Source organism: Entamoeba invadens (genome assembly GCF_000330505.1).
Source record: "Entamoeba invadens IP1 unplaced genomic scaffold scaff_1105074725591, whole genome shotgun sequence".
In the NCBI taxonomy this organism is placed as follows: Eukaryota; Evosea; order Mastigamoebida; family Endamoebidae; genus Entamoeba; species Entamoeba invadens.
The window spans coordinates 544,927-558,299 of record NW_004191750.1 but is presented as its reverse complement, the minus strand read 5'-3'; the positions used below and the strand labels follow the sequence as shown (position 1 = coordinate 558,299).

The 13,373-nt window shown below is 34.5% G+C and overlaps 6 protein-coding genes across 6 annotated transcripts; 4 read left to right on the top strand and 2 right to left on the bottom strand.

Moving 5' to 3' along the window:
• Positions 1-349: 349 nt before the first annotated feature.
• Positions 350-2,182, top strand: EIN_173120 (vesicle protein sorting-associated, putative; the record flags this gene model as incomplete). Its single annotated transcript, XM_004183945.1, has 1 exon — positions 350-2,182. One exon carries the CDS (start codon positions 350-352, stop codon positions 2,180-2,182), a length of 1,833 nt encoding a protein of 610 aa, XP_004183993.1.
• A 619-nt stretch (positions 2,183-2,801) lies between these two features.
• On the bottom strand, positions 2,802-3,404 carry EIN_173110 (hypothetical protein; the record flags this gene model as incomplete). The annotated part of the gene is made up of 1 exon (XM_004183944.1): positions 2,802-3,404. The coding sequence occupies one exon, from the start codon at positions 3,402-3,404 to the stop codon at positions 2,802-2,804; it is 603 nt and encodes a 200-aa protein (XP_004183992.1).
• A 1,628-nt stretch (positions 3,405-5,032) lies between these two features.
• EIN_173100 (hypothetical protein) lies at positions 5,033-7,009 on the bottom strand (the record flags this gene model as incomplete). The annotated part of the gene is made up of 1 exon (XM_004183943.1): positions 5,033-7,009. The coding sequence occupies one exon, from the start codon at positions 7,007-7,009 to the stop codon at positions 5,033-5,035; it is 1,977 nt and encodes a 658-aa protein (XP_004183991.1).
• Positions 7,010-7,540: 531 nt separating this feature from the next.
• EIN_173090 (hypothetical protein) lies at positions 7,541-9,034 on the top strand (the record flags this gene model as incomplete). Its single annotated transcript, XM_004183942.1, has 2 exons — positions 7,541-7,571; positions 7,632-9,034. 2 exons carry the CDS (start codon positions 7,541-7,543, stop codon positions 9,032-9,034), a joined length of 1,434 nt encoding a protein of 477 aa, XP_004183990.1.
• Positions 9,035-9,253: 219 nt separating this feature from the next.
• On the top strand, positions 9,254-10,681 carry EIN_173080 (PAP-associated domain containing protein, putative; the record flags this gene model as incomplete). The annotated part of the gene is made up of 1 exon (XM_004183941.1): positions 9,254-10,681. The coding sequence occupies one exon, from the start codon at positions 9,254-9,256 to the stop codon at positions 10,679-10,681; it is 1,428 nt and encodes a 475-aa protein (XP_004183989.1).
• Positions 10,682-10,877: 196 nt separating this feature from the next.
• Positions 10,878-12,875, top strand: EIN_173070 (Luminal-binding protein 4 precursor, putative; the record flags this gene model as incomplete). The annotated part of the gene is made up of 1 exon (XM_004183940.1): positions 10,878-12,875. One exon carries the CDS (start codon positions 10,878-10,880, stop codon positions 12,873-12,875), a length of 1,998 nt encoding a protein of 665 aa, XP_004183988.1.
• Positions 12,876-13,373: the final 498 nt, after the last annotated feature.

The window sequence follows — 13,373 nt, the reverse complement described above, 5'->3', positions numbered from 1 at the left end:
AGTAACTTGTCCTCAGAAAGCTGAGTTTGAAACCGACATCTTGAAACATGGAGCTATTTTTCCCAAAAAATCATAATTCTAATAATTTATTACCCAATTGCTATAAAACCTTTTAATTTAAAGAAGAATTTAATACAAAAGAGATACACTCAATAAAAAAAGCACATTTGTGTTTGACTTTTTTTCTTTGTCAAACAAATAACTCTCTTTTTCAGTTCACCACGAAGAAAGAAATGTTTCAAAAACGAAAAGAAGAAAGTCAAAACTCGCCATAAATAACAAGTTATTGAGAGGAGAGTGACTAAACAGTTATGAACAAAGAACAAAGAAAAACTAATAAATACAAACTATGGCAGACATCTCTTACATCTGCAAACGCAAACTTTTGACGAAATTGTGGGACGAGCTACCACGCAGCTGGAAAATATTAGTAGCAGACCAAGTCGCGTTAAAAGTGATATCTTCGTTCTGTGGAATGGACGACCTACTCAATAACGACATTCTTGATGTCAACAACTTGGAGAAGAAGCGTGAACCATTTATGTGTCCTGCTCTTTATCTTATCTCACCATCTCAAGAATCCGTCGACAAAATCATTTCGGAATTTTCGAACGAAGCAGAGCCGCAGTATTCCTGTGCTTATGTGGCTTGTATCAACGCAATTGAAAAATCAAAATTCGAGGCGTTGAAGAGAACACCACGTATTAAAGACGTCAAGGTCATTCCACTCGACTTCCACGTAGTCGAGCAAAGAGTCTTTTCTATGAACGACCCCAACGCCTTTTTCGATTTGTATTCGCTCAATTCCACTGAAGAAAGAAGAACACAACAGATCAAGAAAATAGGACAGTCACTCGCATCGTTTTTGTACTGCCTTAATATCAACCCCGTCGTGAGAGCTATAACTAAACAACCAAATGCACTCTCGCCAAAAATTGTCGAAGCGCTCCAACAGAGTTATATCGACATCTCATCAAGTCCCGTGGTCGAGGCATTCAATCCTGCTGAAAAAACTGCAAGAAAGCTCAACGTGATAGTTGCGGATAGAATATTCGATTTGGTGACTCCTTTGTTGACTGAGTTCACGTACCAAGCAATGGTATACGACACTCTGCCAGTAAAGAAGGATACCGTCATCATCAAGACAAAAGCGGGAGACAAGCCAATGGTTTTAAATGAGGAAGACACAATTTGGAGAGAAACAAGACACATGCACATTGCACAGGCATCGCCATTTGTTGTCGAAGAGTTCAACACATTTGTCGCGGAACACAAGGGTGTGGGTAATGCAAAGGGCGCGAAAGACATGAAAGAGATGGGCGAGATGATGAAAAAACTGCCCGAGTATATTGACTTAATGACGCGCTTTTCAAATCACATGGAACTCATTTCAAGATGTTTCAATGTCAACGAAGAAAAGAAACTCGACGAATTTGCTAGTGGTGAGCAGATCATGGCAACGGGGCTTGACAAAGACGGGAAAGAAGTTAAAAAGGCGTTTCCGTACATCTCGTCTTCAATTGGAAATGTGTCGTATCCAAGCGATTTAAGACTGAGGCAAGTGCTCATTTATTTATTCTCGCAGGAGTATTCTGACGATGATAAAAACGCGTTGATTAATGCACTCCACGGTGACGAAGACGTTGCAAAAATCATTTCCGCTGCGCTTTCTTTGCCTAAAACGGAGCGAGAGATAACAAAGAAGAAAAAGGGCGATGACAACGATGACGGATTTGTGAACTCGAGATTTGTGCCATACATCAAAGAGATTGTGATGAGAATGTCAAACAACGATGTTCCGGACTACTGTGTGTTGAACAAATTGAACTTTGCTGGATTCCCTGTGACTATCGAACAGAAAACCGGAAACATAACTGTAGCAGCAGGGAAAACATTGAAGAAGCAGAAAGCGAAGGAAGACAAAAAAGAGGGAAAGCTTACCGCTAAAAAAGAGGCAGTATCAGAGAAAGACTTGCTTGGCTCGGATTCGAACGTCTTGGTCATATTCATCACAGGCGCTATTTCATATTCTGAGATGAGAATTGCATACGAACTTTCTGATAAACTCAAAATGAATGTCTTCATTGGCTCGAACGTTGTGGCTCGACCAAACAACTTTGTCAAAATTATCAAGTCGGTCAAAAATGATTCATTCAGTGATATTACTGGTACTTTGGAATAATTCTTAATTTCTGTGATTTTTGTTGTTTCTAGTGTTTAATGTCGAATTCAAAGAATAAGAGTTGTTTTATTATTTTGAATTCAAGTCGCACCTATTTGATGAAAATAGCACTCAAAATATTCATTTATTAAAGTTTTATATTTTATTATACAATTATATAATTATACAATGAATACTGTATATTCATCGCTTTTTATTTCTATTCATTTATCACAAAATTACATTCAAAATGTCATAAGAATATCAACATACAAAGCCTTAAAAAAACAAATAAAATACAATATGAAACAGTGAATGATGTCTTTTGTGGAATTATAAGTCTGACAATCTAATTTGTATTTCATTTGGACATTTGTCATTTCAATGTTAATATCTAAAACTAAAATGTTTTTTATATGTTGAGTATTTTTATAGTATTAGATATTAAATTGTATTATCATTAATTTAAAAAATTTTATATAAAAAATTGGAAAAATAGTTCGATTTTTTTAAATTTATTTAAATTTTTTCATTGTTGAATTAAATGAAAAAATTACAAACAAATACGAACTCCGTTTTGATGAAACCATAACATTTAATAAATTAAACTATAATTATAACATTTCCAAAAGGAATGGAGTCATTGGGAGAAAGTCGAGTTGACAACCAGTTGAAGGATTTCCTGAATGGTTGGGTCGTTCTTTTTCACAGTGGCCTCAAAGCTAACTTCGACGAGGTCGACTAAGTACTTGTTGATTTCAGTTCCTATAGCAACCAACTCCTCTTGTGAATAGACCAATTTTCCATTAGCAAATACTTGCTCAATGCGGTCGAGTCTCTTTGTCTTCTTCGACTTTCTTGCAAGTCTGGAGTTGAAAAAGTAACCCTTCTCAAGACATATGTCGTAAAGTGTGTTAATAACAATCACCTTCTTGTTCTTTTCATATCGCCTGAATGCAGTTTGTTTGTTTAAACCCCGAATGTACTCGGCTTCTAGTTGAGGTCTGCAGAATGAGTCTGAAAAGTCAATGAGATCGATCTCTTCACCATCAAATGTGATACATTTGAGTAAAGGCATTGACTGTGCTATGGTTGTTTGCTTGCGTTGTTTCTTGACAGTGAAAGAACAGTACTGATTCAAGAGACCCAAGAGAAGTGCTTGCTGGTACGTTTCGAAGTCTTTGTAGTCGTACTTATTCTTGAAGAGTGCGTTTTCCATACTCTTTGGCGTTTGGGTTAACATCTTATACAAGTGAGTTTACAGTCCGCCTTTTGTATGAGAAGTGTCCAAAAGTCTTTTCCTCAAAACATTATTCAAATGGATTCGCCCAGGAATGTAATGATAACGCCCACAGCGCAAATTCCGTTTTTTACCCTTTTCTCTGTTTTATTTTCGACAAAAGAAGTTACCCTCCTATAAAAAAAGCTATTTTCTGAAAATAATAACGCTGTGAAATTTGATTCAGTTGGTTGTGAAAAATCCGTCATTACTAAGACGATTTAACCACCGTTTTTATGCACGAAGTTAACACGTCTTCTCTTCAAACGCTGAGTGAATTTATAGCAAATATACAATCAGTTACTTTAAAAAGACTTCTAATGTCGGGATGTCCAAAGACTTGATATTATTTTCATACCATGATTCAAACTCCCGTTTTCTCTTCGTTTGATTTAGCTTGTATTCTATTATTATAAAAACTACTGAATGTAGTATCAAAATACTATTTGGTATGGTTATTGTTCAAAAATAATTGAAGTAGGTTTTCCATATATCAAATATAATCACATGAAAATTCTGTTTATTATTTAATCCAACAGTGATTATAGTGCGGTTAATTCATTGAGAAGGAACAACTAACCGTCCTTCACAGACTGATTTGAACTAATTTTCCCATTTGATGAGTGGTTTTTTCTACAGTTTGGCGAGTTTTTTTATTGTCAATATATGAATAAACAGACAGACCTTTTTACTGAATACTAACCAAACTCTTGTTCAAATGCACTTGTGGTTTGCTCTTTAATAGTAATTCGTTAACTTTGTAAGTCTTATTTACATTGAAAAGACAGATAATTTAGCACTGTTTTCAATTGGGTACCAGAAGACTTTTGATCAACATCATCATTGATATTGAAAGAGTTGACATAGATATTTACAGCTGTTTATTATTGTTTTCTTGTATTTATTTTTGTTTCAATAATCACCAACGTATATAAAGTGTCTCTAAAAACACGTAAATAGCGACAAAAAATCCGAAGATAGACCATCTGGGGGTTAAACATTGTTCCGATTTTATTTTGAAAAAATTGAAAAAATGCTTAAAACAGAAAGCACAGTCAACCAGTATTTATATAAATAGAACAGTTGTTTTAAGCTATTCATAACACGCAATAACATTACAGCTACTGACTTCTTCGTCGCGATTTATTTTTTCCCTTCAAGTTCCATTTTTAGTTTGAAAAAGTTTGTCAAAGGGAAACTAAAATATCAATAATTGCGTAATATAATAGATTCGCTGTGTTTGATTGGAAAAATGAAACCCATTCGTGGAATCAAAATCAATAATCTTGGCTTCCCACAAGTGCAAAATAACGTTTGTTTTGGGATGTTTCGAATTATTTCCCGATTTATTCGGACTGAACAGCCAAGTGCTAAAAAGCATTGTATAAGAAAAATTTTTGGGTGTGTCTTTTTTTCCCCACAAGAAGCAAAAAAATGGCGAACGAACTTATAACGCCATTTAAATGTTTTTCAAAAGCTAAACAAAAGAAATTATAATTAAAATTTATTACTTATTAGTTTATTTGGAAAACTATATTGTATTAATAGTTTTATTTACAATTATAGTATTCAAAAACAAAACAAAAAAGTACTCAATTAATTGTGACGTGGAGCAACAACATCCTGTTGTCTCCAATATCAAAAGCAACATCAAATTTTCCAACGTCTTTCACCACTATTGGAAACACGGGCTCGCATTGAGAAAGGTAACTCACACAATTTTTAAAAAGTCGATCCATTGTCATTCCAGTCAAGCGGTAGTAATAGACCCCAGTGTCATTATTTTCTTTCTGAATTAGTACGTTGTTTTCACAAAATTTTTTTTTGTCTTTGGACCATTTCGAGAGTTTTTTTCCTTGTTCCCCAAAGGAGTACACTCCATAGACGTAAGTAATGTATATGTAACAGTTAATATTGTTGATTTTTATAGATTGAGTATCACACTTATCAAACCTTTTTGACTGCGTTTTGATGTTAAACGTATTTCCAAACATATTCACTTGAACATCTTGTTGGTTGACCCAATTTGTGTCTACAACCATCATATATTTATGATCATTTAAAAATATAAGATCACATTCATTGTTTGGAAAATATTTCACCTCGCCAGCATCTTGCCCATTTGGATACAAATCATGTGGATCAAAATAATTTTCTCCATTTTCTTTGTCATTAAAATGCACGAAAAAATCTTTGATATTAAGCGCAACGATTGATACTGGGACATTAACATATTTTTGAATTTGGTGTGGATGGATAGCATTACTTTGTGTTTGTGTGTTGGATTTATTTATTTTATTTTTACTCATATAATCATGATCAACAACACTTTGATTGTGTGGGGTGGTATTGACATGTTGTTTCTCTTTTCTTTCATTAAATTTTGATTTAGAATGCACAGTATGCCAACCCTCATCTGTTTCATCAGTTGAAGTTTGTTCTGTAAATTGCTCATTTGGATCAAAATCGTCATGTCCCCCAATTTCCGCATCTTTAGAATTAGCTGTTAGCGGGCATTTGGCTTCCTTCCTTTCAAATTTCTCCTCTTTTTTATCAATCAATTTCACACATCCTTTTATTCCATTTTCCGTAATAAAATCAACCCTTTTGTCCCGAATTAAATTGTTCTCGATGACACGGTACATCACTCGATTTGGTAATAAAATGAACAATTGATTATCCTTGAAGTTGTTGAGTTCTTCTTTTGTTATAGTGTAAACCACAACATTATCATTTTCTAAAGAATAGTGTGTCTTTTTGTCCACGTTGATATTAATACGTTTTTCGTAAGAGTTATAAGTATATATTGCTTTGTAAGTACTTATTGGTGTTGCAACGACTCTTTTGAAGTGTTGATTATTTTGAACGTCAACTAAAATTAGTTTTGATGATCGAACAAAGACTTCTTCAAACACCATTTGAACCACCTGTTTATTTTCTGTTTTCATTGAGTCGAAGTATGTCTTTTGCTTTTTGATATTTTCAACTCGTTTATCTCTTCGTATTTTCAAAAATTGTTCGCGTGTCACGGTATTATCAGTGTTTATATATTTGGGGTACTCAAATAACATTTGTTGATGAGTGTCTGTTTGAACAAGTTGGGTTAATTGAATAATGTTCTGTTGTAAGTGTAATTGTTGTGGTAAATCCAAGTTTCGCAAAAATGTGGCATTATCTTGTTGATTATAACTTAGTTGTGTTGGTTCAAATTTGTCAATCCCAAAAGCGTTTTGTTGTTGTTGAAATTGAAATATTAAGGCGTCTCTCTCAGCGACTTGGGTTTTGAGATTTTCAATTGTATTTGTTAGTTCTTGGTTCTTTGCTGTTAAATCTGTGTTCTGTTTTTTGCATTGTTCGCACCACACAATATACTGTGATTTCTCGTTATTTAATGTATCTATTTGTTTCCTATAAAATGCCTCAAGTTGATAAATTTGATCTTGATATATTTGTTGCATCTGTTGATGTAATTGATATAAATTTTGTGTGGAACTATTCTGCTGTTGTTGTTCAAGTTGCCCAACTCCTTGAGCTGAATATATTTGTGGTGGCTTTGGGATGTATCCCATCATTATAATTATTAAAATCAATTTGATGTTTTATTATAGCACCAAAATATAAACATCATTTAATGTGTTCATTTGGTCTTATACCACCTCATCATTTATATAATTATTTGTAATAAAAAAATTAACATCATTAGTTCAAATAAATAAGCAAAATTGTTTAATTGATTATTATTTTTTTTAATTAATTTAAAATTATAAAAACTAAGATAAAATACTATTGTTACTAAATTATAAAGTTTTTTTTTATTAGAATGAGATATTATCATAAAATAAAATAACACTAACTTCAATAATTGTACTCTAATATCAATGATTATTATTATTAAAATAATTTGTTGTTTAAATAAAAAAAAAACTCATTTAATTTTAAAATTGATATGTAATGAAACTAAAAAAATATAACACAATTTATTACAATGTACTAATAATAAAAAACAATTTTAATATAGTATAATTACTATTTTTATATTAATTTATTTAGCGATTAAAAAATTTTGAAGTAACAAAGAACTGAAAGGGTTTATATATAATATGGACTTAGATTTCATCTATTTTCTTATCCGTTTGTCACAATAGATCATGAATCAGTTTCTGTTCTAACAAAAACAAAAGTGACAGACAGTAATCGGGAGTATTTCATTCCAAGTTGTGAAAAGTGTGAAACGCTACATATTTTACAAGAACGTTCAAATAACAGAAACGTATAATGTCATTGAAAGATCTGAACTTCCAAAATTACTCGAGTGCAAACAACAAGAATGTTACGTTGAAATCTTTTGTCAATCATATTATTTAGTAGTGTATTCAGTAGTTTTGTTGAGTGGGTTGATTCATTGGACATTCACTAAAACGTCGTTCAAGTCAATTCTCTTAAGCGACTTAACATTTGTTGCGCTGTGGAGTATCTTTTTGTACATCATAGACATTCCCCCAATTGCTTTCCGCCTCATTTCGAAATTTATCCAAAACGAGGATCAAAAGGGAATTGTCGAAGTTGGTAAGCACATGTTAAAAATGAATTTGTTTATTGTTATCAATGTGGCTATCGCGTTCCTTTTCCACTTTTTTGCAACCCATTATCTGTTTCTCGTTGGTGGTACTTTAGTTTTTGGCATGTACTATTTCATCGTCGAAGTCATTATGGTTCACGTCGTTCTACCACAACAGTCCAAAAATTCCCTCCCCGAAGGCGCACTCAGAACGGAAATTGTCAAGAAGTGTCAAGAGCTCAATATTCAAATTTTGGATGTGAAACTCTCGGATTACCTCTCGCTGATATTCACAGGTGTTGATGAAAGTAAAAATGTTGTTATTGGAATGGACATTGTTAAAAACTGCAGCAACGAGGAAATAATCGACTTCCTTACTTTTTCTTCGAAAAATAACTTTGACCGCTCGATGAAATGGTGTGCGATCGACACTGTCATTTCTTTGATCTTTTTTGGGACTATCGAATTTGTTTATTTCAATAGTTTAAGTCACTACATCAATGTGGACGACGGTGACAACGGAAAAAATCGAGTCTGCCAAGGTGTTATCATTTTGTTCATGGCAATACCTTACTTGAATAAAGTATTTACAACCCTTCAGAACCTCCTCGAAAGACAAAACGTCTTGCACGACATTAAAACTCTCCAAGCAACAGGAGCGCCCAAATTTGTTTCTTGCATCTTACATATCATTGACGCAAAGTTCTTTGGGGTCGACGAATTGCCTAAAGTACACAAAATAGAAAAGAGAGAAAAGGCGATTGAAAAGAAGAGAGAGATGAAGTTGAGAAACCCAATGTACAGAGAGGGCGATGATGACAGCGACGACCACGACGATGAGTGTGAATGTGATGAGTGTGCTTTCAAAAGAAGACTTGCTGTCGACAGAGCAAGTCTACCCAATAAAGAAATTGCGACACTTGAAGACGTGGTCAAAGAGGATTGGACTTCGTGTGAGGACGCAAACGTCCCAACATTCTTTGAAATACTGAAATATTTTCAAAGTGTGGAGTTGTCTCAAAAGAAGAATAATTAGCTATTTTTTTATCCCTTAAACGTAACACCATTCCACCAAATCGAAATGCAAATTAAATATTATAGTTTAATTTAATATTTTACTAAGCAAATATTCAATACAACTATGATTAGTTTTTAAGACTAATATACTGTTAATTATAAACACTAGTATAATTTATTAAATCAAATAATTCATAATCAATTTCTTAAAATCTAAAAAAAAGATTATCGAGTCGGAATGGAAGTACCCAAATGGCTGGAATATGAAGGGGGTGACATCACTTTGGACGACGAGTTTGATATACTTTACCATTACGTTGAGCCAAATCCAATTGAATACGAAATCAGACGCTATGTATTAGAAAAGTACACCCGAGTTATCGAGAATGACAAAAAATCCGAAATCAAAGTTGTGCCGTTTGGGTCGACTCAGTCAAAACTATTTCTTCCATCGAGCGACATTGATTTCACTGTTGTTACTAAGGGAGGGAAGACAAATATGGTGTTAAATTCCGTCGCGAGGATACTCAGTCTGTATACGATGGAAGACGAGAAGAGAGCACTGAGAGCGACAGTGCCAGTCATTAAACTTACTGATAGAGAAACGGGAATTGTTTTGGACATCTCACATAACAATGAAAGTGGAGTCGATACAGTAAGGTGGATGGAAAAGGAAATGAAATCAAACGCGTTGATTAGGCCCTTGTTGTTTATAATCAAAACTGTCTTGAGTAGTTATGAACTCAACCTCCCGGCCCTAGGTGGACTTGGGACTTACTCTCTCTTCATGATGGTGTTTTGTTTTTTCAGGGAAAAGGGGTCTGATTTGAAAGACAAAAGAGGGGGTGCAATCTTGTTAAGATTTTTGAAGTACTACGCCACCGAATTCGACTCGAGAAAATTCGGTTTGTCGGTTACAGGAAACTTTTCGAGAGAGGAAAGACATTGGGACGCGAGTTTGCAAAACTTGAGTATCGAAGACCCCTGTGATACAAGCAACGATGTGTCGATCTCATCATACAAATGGCCGTACATCAAGTTCATATTTAAGATGTCGTACGCTGCACTATTTTTCACGAATAAAAAGACGTACAATAAAAAGAGCTCTTTGCTTGGAAGAATTCTCACTTTGTCTGACGATTTTTGTGAGAAGAGAATTAATTGGATTAAGTACTGGAACAAAAAGAGAAAGGACAACAATTCGTTCAATAACGGATTTTTGGAGATCAACGTCAATTCCAAAACAAAAGAAATTGTGTGCATCGATGATGACAGTGTCAATGAAAAAGAACAGAAAGTTGAAGTGCAAACATCAGAAAATCAGTTGGAGATTTCTAAGAAAGTTGAACTTCAAACAATCGACAAAGAAATTAATCACCAAAGCACTGAGGAGGTAAAAGATAATAAACAAAATAAAGCCAACGCAATGGAAACTGAAACAAACATGCCACCACAATGCGAAGAAAAAGAAGTCGAAAAGGTCATAGAAACAACAACACAAAAGTGTGAAACTCAAACCCCTGTTGTGTCGCCCACCACAACGCCAAAAGAAAAAAATGATGGTCAAATTGAAACAAGACAAGATGACAAAATTAAGGAGCAAAAAGAACAATTACAAGAACAAACTGATATCACACCCGTTAAACCACAAACTGAAACACTTTGATTGCTCGAAGAGAAGTTTTATATCATACTTGATTGAATGAATTATTACTGTTATTACATACACACAATACGAAAAATTTTTACATTTTTTAATAATGTATTTTACAAGTGATTAATTAAAACGTGTCAATTGCTTAAAATAATTATTAATTTAATATAGTATTTACTAACTTTTTCAAAAAGAACTCTAAAACCATATGTTCTGTGTTTTTCTCTGCCTCTTCTTGTTGGCCTTTTCTGAAGAACCTGCGGAGAACTCAAGTGATGTGATCATTGGTATAGACTTGGGCACAACATTTTCTGCAGTTGGGGTGTATAGAGACAACGGTGTAGAAATAATTGCGAATGACCAAGGCAATAGAATCACGCCGTCTGTAGTTGCTTTCACGGACAGTGATATTTTGGTTGGTGAGGCTGCGAGGAATCAAATAACTGAGAACCCTCGAAACACTGTTTTTGAGATCAAACGGCTGATTGGCAGAACTTTTGACGACAAAGAAGTCCAACGCGACATCAAAATCTTTCCGTTCACAATAGTTGACCAAGAGAATAAACCGTACATCCAAGTGACTTACAAGAACGAGGAAAAACTCTTTTCTCCCGAAGAAATCAGTTCGATGATCTTACACAAAATGGCAAAGATAGCTGCTCAGTATTTAGGGTTTAATGTGACAAAGGCAGTCATCACAGTTCCGGCGTATTTCAATGACGCGCAGAGACAAGCGACAAAGGACGCGGGGACGATTGCGGGGTTGAACGTGATGAGGATAGTGAATGAACCCACTGCTGCTTCGATGGCTTTTGGGTTAAACAGTTTCAAAGGGGAGAAGCAAGTCTTAGTGTTTGATCTTGGAGGGGGAACCTTTGATGTCTCACTTCTTAATATAGAAAGTAATGTGTTTGAAGTTATCGCGACGTCTGGAGATACGCACCTTGGTGGGTCTGACTTTGATCAACGGATATCGCAGTATTTAGTTGAGATATGTAAGAGGAAGTATAAAGCGGATCCGACCACAAGTGCGCGTGCAATGAGTCGCTTGAAGAAAGAGAGTGAAAAAGCGAAAATAGCGTTATCTATGGAGGAACAAGTGAAGATAGAAATTGAGCAATTAGTCCAAAATGTCGATTTCAGTTTTGTGTTGACCCGTGCACGGTTTAATGAACTTAATATGGATTTGTTTAAGAAGACTATGGGACCTGTTCGAATGGTACTTGATGATGCTAAAGTGAAGAAGGATGATATCGACGAAATAGTGTTAGTAGGTGGGTCAACACGGATACCCAAAGTTAGAGACTTGTTGAAGGAATTCTTTAATGGGAAAGAACCAAATACGGAAGTGAACCCGGATGAGGCTGTTGCGCATGGAGCAGCGATTCAAGGAGCTGTATTGGGAGAAAGTTCTGGGACGAGTGATGTAGTATTGGTAGATGCAACCCCTTTGACGCTTGGGATTATGACTGCTGGAGGTGTTATGGCGCCAGTGATACCCCGAGGGACACATGTTCCAACGAAGAAGTCACAGATGTTTACTACACATGTTGATAATCAACAACAAGTTGAGATCCAAGTGTTTGAAGGAGAAAGAAGTTTAACAAAGGACAATCATTTGTTAGGAGATTTCATGTTAACGGGACTCAAGAAAGCGCCACGAGGGATCCCGAAAATCGAAGTGACGTTCCAAGTTGATGTTGATGGGATTTTGAGAGTGTCTGCGACAGATAAGAAAAGTGGCAAAAAAGAGGAGATCACAATCACTTCAGAAAAGGGAAGACTTAGCCAAGACCAAATTGATAAAATGGTCAAAGAAGCTAAGATGAGAGAAGGAGAAGACAAAAAAGAAAAGAGTAACATCGACGCACGTAATGAATTGGAAAATTTTGCATATCGAATGCGAGACGAAGTCACTGACAAGGACAAATTGGCAGAGAAACTTAGCGAGAAAGAAAAGGAGTTGGTCATACAAAACGTCGACGAGGTGCTGGAATATTTGGAAAGAGAAATGCACCCAACAGCTGACAAGTGTAACGAGATGTACAAAAAGCTCGAAGGAGTCGTTCATCCAATTCTTCGAAGATATGGTGCGATTCACCACACTAAAGACGAAAAGGTCGGTAATGAGGAACAAAGAACTGATGATTTGTTCTATGAAGAAGATGATGATGAAAAGGAAGACGGGGATAAAGATGAGTTGTAAGACTTTTTTCTTGTTATTGTATAGTTTTATTTATATAATAATTTTAATAATATTTTATTAATAATATTTTATTAATAATTTTTATAATATTTTTTTATCATATTTTTTATAATAATGTATTGTCCCATTCAAATGTAATTAAAAATGTTATTAAAATGGCATTTTATTAAACATTGGAAAATTTAAGGGAACTAGAAAAATTCGAAGGGAAGAAAGGATCGAAAAAGAAAAAAAAAGATATATATATAAATAGAAATTAGTTTTTGGTATGAATAAAAAAAGGGGCAAAAAATCCACAATGTGAAAACGGCAAACGATTTCAATCACGATATCCGTCAACGGTGAAAAGAAAAAAGAAATACCGAATTATTTTTAGAATAGAACAATAAAGTTAAAAAATGATTAATTACCTGAGTTTTAGGATTACAATGGTGGAATATAGAAACGGAAAAAGAGTGTGGTTAAGAAAAGAAGAATTGAAAAAAGATGTGAGTTGAA